The 6861-nt window shown below is 34.8% G+C and overlaps 1 protein-coding gene across 1 annotated transcript in view; it reads left to right on the top strand.

The window, feature by feature from the left end:
* The first annotated feature begins 444 nt into the window (after positions 1-444).
* The window catches only part of LOC129231226 (sugar phosphate exchanger 3-like), a 64816-nt gene continuing 58399 nt past the window's right edge, over positions 445-6861 (top strand). Inside the window, exon 1 of the mRNA XM_054865488.1 lies at positions 445-658. Coding sequence (XP_054721463.1) covers positions 528-658 — 131 coding nt within the window. The 5' untranslated portion in view covers positions 445-527. The remainder of the gene's footprint in view (positions 659-6861) is intronic.

Genomic DNA, 6861 nt, shown 5'->3' with positions numbered 1-6861 from the left:
ACTGAGTTAATTGTTTTCTTGTAAGCAATTTTAGTTTGTTTTTCTTTCTTGCTTTTTCCTCCCTTTTTTTTTGGGGGGGGGGGGGGCGGGGCGTCTTGGCTCTCGGCAGACCTGATAATTTTCCCAATAATTTAATGTCCCAAGTATTTATCCTTACATATGCATGTATTCAACAGCAAAATAATGTCCCGCAATTCCCTTTTGATTAAGTTTATTATAGTCTCTTAGCGAAAACTAGAGTCCCTGTTGAAAACGTAGTTTTCATGTTTTCTTACAGCAGAGCCATGTTTGACGTCATAAGTTTGACATAGTTTCACTCCACCTTTTGCTTAGCTCTGAATAAAGTTTGAAACTAGTTTTATCTTGGCAACGTATTACTTATATCGTGTGTTTTTCTTTTCTTGTGTTTTCTTTCGTTTGATGGTTGTCTTGTCACCGTCAGGTGTTTTGGTAGCGTTGGACAGGCTGTTGCATTGGACTGCTTCTGAATGTGTCGTCGCTTGGAAATTTGACAAAGTGTCTTTTCCATGGCTACTCGGCGTGGAGTGATTCAAAATGACTCTGATTGTGAAGCATTGGATGAAACTGATGTTGTTCCAAAACGAATGTCTAAATGGACCAAATATCATGTTTTAGCGTTTTGGTTAACTTTTATTAGGTGAGATTTTTGCATTATTATGTAATGTTACTAATATACTGAAGAAAAAAACTTTTTTCTTTATTCATCATTTGTTTCTGCGTGCTGATTTTTACACTTTAAGACGGTTTTCTATGTCATTGTGTATAATTTATGATGTCTGAAATTTCATCGCTCTGAGCTTGCATTCCCAGAATTTTTTTCCATTTTAACTATAACCTACGCTTAAAACTATTAATCACTCGAGAATATAATTTAATTCTCACTGTCAGATTCTTCCTATTTCTTTCGATCGTAAATAAGGTGAAATTTTCGCTGAATAGTTAGAAGCTCTTTCCAATTGAATTTTGTCCCTAGTAATAATTGTTTTAGAGCGTCTTAGATCAAATCCGTAATAAAGAGGTTTAGCCATTACCCCCATCCTCTTTTCACTCTTGACTGATCTTTAAAAAGTATTTCCTTCAATGTGCCCCATTCCTGTACAATTAACATGACTTAGCAGTTTTAACTTTGAAAAAACTTTTTTTTACAATGTTAATTGTTCTGCCAATTGAAAATGTTGAATAATTATCTCATTAAATAATGATGATTCAATATTTACATTTATTGCAAACTATCAAGTCTGCAGGTGGGAACAATTTCCAACTTGCAATCAAACATATCTTAAAAGAAAACAAGCATATGCAGTATTTACATGTGGTAGTGGTTCTTTTTTTTCGGATATAATATGAATTGAAGTGTACCCTTTGTCCAGGGGCGGCATTTCTGCATTTCATTTGGAGGGGGGGGGGGAGAGTTTCTTAAATATGAATTACCTCAGTATGGAACAAATACAAATACAAAAGTGACGACCAGCAACAGGCTCTGGGCCCAGCTAGACTGGTCCTAGTCAATTTACAATCCCCAGTGAAGATCAATGGCCCTCTTAAAACTATCCACTCCCTCGCTCATTACCACCTCTTCCGGTAAACTGTTCCAAGGTTACACTACCCCTGCTATAATAATAATTTTTCCTAATATCCATGTTAGCCTGAGATTTAAATAGCTTAAAACAATGACCCCTTGTCTGTTTTCAGTGCTAAACTTCAGCCCCGTAACATCTTTCATTTTAATAAATTTAAACTACTGAATCATGTCCCCTCGGTCTCTTCTTTGCTCAAGACTGTACATTTTTAGCCTTCTAAGCCTGGAATCACAGTCTAAGTGAGAAAGTCCATTTATTAGCCTTGTAGCTCGCCTTTGAACCCTTTCCAATACATTAATGTCTTTCTTAAGATAAGGAGACCAAAACTGAACAGCATACTCCAAATGAGGTCTTACCAAACTTCTATATAAGGGCAAAAGAACTTCTTTAGATTTGTTTGAAATAGATCTATTGATAAACCCAAGCATCTTATTGGCCTTGTTACTAGCAATGCTGCACTGTTGGCTAAACTTTAAATCCTGACTTATTAAGACCCCCAGATCAATAACTTTGTCTGCCTGACTAATGACTGAACCTTACAAGTAATAACTTGTACACTTATTTCCATGCCCTAAATGTAGCACTTGACATTTCCCAACATTAACAACCATACCCCATTTATCAGCCCACTCCGTAATATGATCTAGATCCTCCTGCAGCTGTTTTGCTTGTTCTTCATTTTCTACAGTCCCCATAACTTTGACATCATCAGCAAAACAATTCATGTTCCCAGAAATATTTTTGTGAATATCGTTCATAAAAACAATGAACAAAACAGTTATTATGTTTTGTATAACATATGTTTGTATTATGAACAAAACATTAACTAACAGCAAGTACTAATCATGGTATCGGGTGAGATTGCATAGTTAAAGAGCCCCCAGAAAAGATAATAGGATGATATGAGATTTTTTTTTTCAAAAATATTATGTATTTTTAAAGAGTATCTAAGAAAGCATACTATGCATTGAGCAGCTGAAATGTATTTCTAGCAGAAGAAAGTGATGAACACTTATTAAATAGACACACTTAAAATATGAGTGTAACAATGAATGTAAAATACCAAGGCATTTTCTTGTGAAAATCATTCAGCCACATCACTTGCATCGGTCGTTACACCAAGCACACAAGAACGAGATATTTAGCCTATAAGACGAAATTATGCCTTTAGTTAAAAGTAACCGTGATTCTTCATCAGTTTTTTTCTATTCTGAAAAGCCGGTAAATGCTTGGTGAATTTCTAATAATTTAAAAAAATGGAAAACGCTTGCTTATGTCTGGAAATGTGTTAAGTTTCATCAACCACTCTGGAGAACCAGACCCACTCTAGGGAACCTGCAAGATTTGTTTTTGAATATTGATTTGTGATGTATGTAAATTAAATTTGCTCATTTTTGAATCATTATTTTCAAAAAATTTGGAGGTATTACCTTCCACTGTTGACCCCCTCTATTCACCGCCCCTGCATTTGTCCCCTGTAAAAATTTGAAACAGGTCTGGCAAAAGAAATTTTTTCTTTCATGTAGGTAGACATTTTTGAACTCATTAGCAGGGATGCATAGAGGGGGGGGGGGATTTTCTCTCTTTTGGGGGGAAAGGTCTTGCTCTTGAAGCGGTCTTCATGGTATTGCCTTGCTCATAGGGGCCGGGGGGGGGGGAGGCACCCTGCTCATAAGTGACATTCCTCGTCATCTTGAAGTATTTATCTCCAAGTAACATAACTTAAAAGAAATATTGTTGGCCACTTTTGGGAAACATTATTTTTTTTGGTATACTGATTTCAACCTTCTTTGTATGAAGTTGTAGGGCCCTATTCCGGAATAAAATCAATAGCATTTTGTTTCAGGTTGACGTCATTTCGAATTTTTACAGGTGCATAGGGGAAAGAGGGGGGTTTAACCCATCCTCTCTTTTTCATAGCTAAACATTTATTTAACTAACGAGCATTATTTGGTAGCATGGTATCTCAAGAAGAATTTAAAGTTGGTTCAATTTTCTAGCCATTTTGAAGCTTCTCTTGTACTATTCGACATTAACTTACGCAAAAGTAAATTGAATTGCTTGAAGATTCATACAAGAGGCTGTGTGTACAACATTTAATTACTAAGAAAAAAAGTCTTTATTTCAAATGAAAGAAGTTTTTTGTTCTTAAAAACCAGCCCCTTGTAACCAGTCCCTTGACAGCCATTTGGTGCACTACCTGTTAATGCATTATTTTGGTCTCGCTAACCACACTGAAACTTGCTTTTCTTATTTGTTAGCTAATTTATTAATATACTCAACCCACCTCTCATCAATCATTAGCTAATCTTTAGTTCCTTTCATTTTATAATATGAAAATCAGTAAAATAAGGACCTTGAATAGGCAAATGTGGTAGCAACCTAACAAAGCAAGGGTTTTCAGGTACCCCTACCAACATAGGTGGCTCATACGGGAGGGGTAGGGGGCAGGGGGAGCAACTGCCCCCTAACTTCCAAATGGTGACTAGTGAGGGAATGACAAATCCATTAAGATTTGGTTTTAGTAATTACCCCCAGCTGATATTTGAGTTTATGTGGGCACAAAGATTCTCAAATAATGCAAAGTAACTTATGATTATTCCGTTTTCGTGCATTACAGTGAAACACCATTTATATGTTTTTGAATGGGCTGTATGAAAAAAGCGTATAAAGGAAAAAAGTATAATAGATATATGTTAATGTGTATTTGACCCTACAGGGACCAATTTAAAAAACGTATTAATGATAAAAACGTTGTAAAAGTGAAACCTATAAATGGTGTTCCACTGTATTTTATATTACAGTGAAACACGTTTAACATGAAAACTCTTAAAATGAAAAATCTGTAAACACGAAATGATATAGAGATTCAGACTGTGTACATAGCAATTTAATACATACATTATTTTTCTTTTAACACGAAACAAAAATCTCTTAACACGAAAAAAAAATTTACTTTAGATCTTCGGTGACCAGTTTGCTACAAGTCACTGAAAAGTTTTCCCATGGAACAGTTTCATGGAACTTCCGGAAACTGGTTCGTCTTCATTAGCCTTCCAGGATCTTCCACTCCTTCTCTAATGAATAGAATCCTTATCTTCTACAAAGAAAGAAGTATCCAGTTCGAGCATAAAGAATTCCCAAGCATTTTAACACACATTTAGTAGTTTTTTTCTTTGTTAGGTTGGTTTATGTTAACTGTTGAATTTCACATTAATATTGGCCAAAAATCTACACTTTGTATTTCTTGTTTCAACTCTCTTTCATGTTTTGTGGGCACAGTGGCTGAGAAATGGAAGCAAACAGCTATTTCTTTAAAAATGAAGATGGACTTGCTTAATGCAGTTGATGAAAAACGCAGGACTTAAACAGAAATTTGTAAAGAGTTTGGCATATCCAATTCTATTTTATCAACAGTAATAAAAAACAAGGATTAAATTTCTTCATTGTTTGAGCGCAGTTATGTTTGAGCCAGAGAGAAAACGGTTGAGGACTGCTAAACACGAAGATCTGGAAAAAGCTTTGCTGATTTGTGTGGTTCAAACAAACTAGGTCACAGAATGCTCCAATATCATGTCCTTCGATGTTGGAAAAGGCTGATGATGTTGTTAGAAAAGGCGGTCCGTCCCGGGCGTCATACGTTTAGGGGGGGGGGACATCCAAAGTGGAATTGCAAAATTTTAAAAATATGAAGCTAAAATGCTTTTTTATGACCATAGATTTAAAAAAATTACCAGGGGAACCCTCCGTCCCCCCTTCTTTCCCACCTAGTGATGTGGATCAGGTAAATACCCAGTGGGTAGGTAAATATTTTTTGGGTATTTACTAGGGATGCACCGGATATCCGGTAACTATCCGGCCTATCCGGCTGATTTTTTAACTATCCGGAACTATGAGGTATCCGATCTGGCAAGCCTCTCCAGATCCGGATATCCGACAGTTTTTTGCAGGGTATCCGGGCAGTTATCCGGTAAAAATGTGAGAGATATCCAGGGTTGATGTGGGGTTATCCGGTATGAAATGAGGGTTTAATTTTGAATTTACTTCTGCAAAAATTCCAGTTAAAGCTTTCACTGTTTCATAAACTTTTCGATGATGCTTTCTCTTTTAATTGCTGTTTCAAAAACAACCATTCCTCTTCAAACCTAGCTTCTGGCATTCCGCCGCATCCCCCCCCCCCCCTCCTTCGCGAATCTGCTGACGGTATGTTGCCAATAATTTCTCCCTCCCTCTCTCACTTTCTCTGCTTTAACACGCTGAAGTGAAAAGTCGACCTTGAAATGGTTCATATCAAAGCGCTTGAAGTTGGAGAAGCGGCCGTGTTGAAAATTAAAATACAGTCAAGTTCCAACTTGCGGGAGAAATGCATTCCACTACTCCTCTCGCGTAAGTTGAAATTTAGCTTAGTAGAAAAATGTATGTATTCGGATTTTTAGAAACACACTAAAAAAGTTTAGGCATTTGTAAACACCTCTCACACTATTTCGAACCATTTCTTAACTATATATTACCGTTTCTTGCATAAAAAAAAGCTGTATTATTCAGCATAAAACTCTGTTACGATGTACAAAATTAATGGTCAATGGGAGAGAGACATGTAAATAAAACAATAATATAGTTACATTGTATTAATAATTTAATAATGCACGCTTTGGTGCCATTATATCTCATGAACATTAAAACGAAGAATGAAAGAAACTAATGAAAAATGCAGAATAGTCGCACTGAAACAAAGCAATGTTTAGAGTAGTACGGTGTGGAAACTTTCAACTGATATTTAGCATTTAAAATTGACGGTGAATATAGCAGTGAGAAATAACAGCTATAAGTTATTGCTTCATTTTCTTCTTTCTAATTTTTTAATTGTATAGTATAATTTTTAATAATATATTTAAGAATTTAATTTGTATTTTTTTAAGAATGTGTATTTTTATTTTTTCTAGAATTAAAGTAAAATTTAAGTTTATTGATCAAATATAAATTTATAAATTCATTTAAGAAAGATTGAACATGTTTAACATATTTTTTAATATTATATATATAAGATGTTAATTTGCATCATTAAGAATGTGTAACTTTATTTTTTGGAATTTAATAAAATTTCAAGTTGATTATTTAAGAATTGGTTTATTAATTTATTTTTAAAGCATGAACGTGTTTAACACGACTCTTAATAGTTTGTTTAAAATGTTAATTTGCATCATTTACGAATGTGAATCTTTATTTTCTGAAATTAAAGTGAAATTTTCAGTTGATTATT

This window comes from Uloborus diversus, chromosome 10 (assembly GCF_026930045.1).
Source record: "Uloborus diversus isolate 005 chromosome 10, Udiv.v.3.1, whole genome shotgun sequence".
Lineage (NCBI taxonomy): Eukaryota > Metazoa > Arthropoda > Arachnida > Araneae > Uloboridae > Uloborus > Uloborus diversus.
Note: the sequence above shows the minus strand (reverse complement) of the source record. Positions and strands in the feature narration are given on the sequence as shown.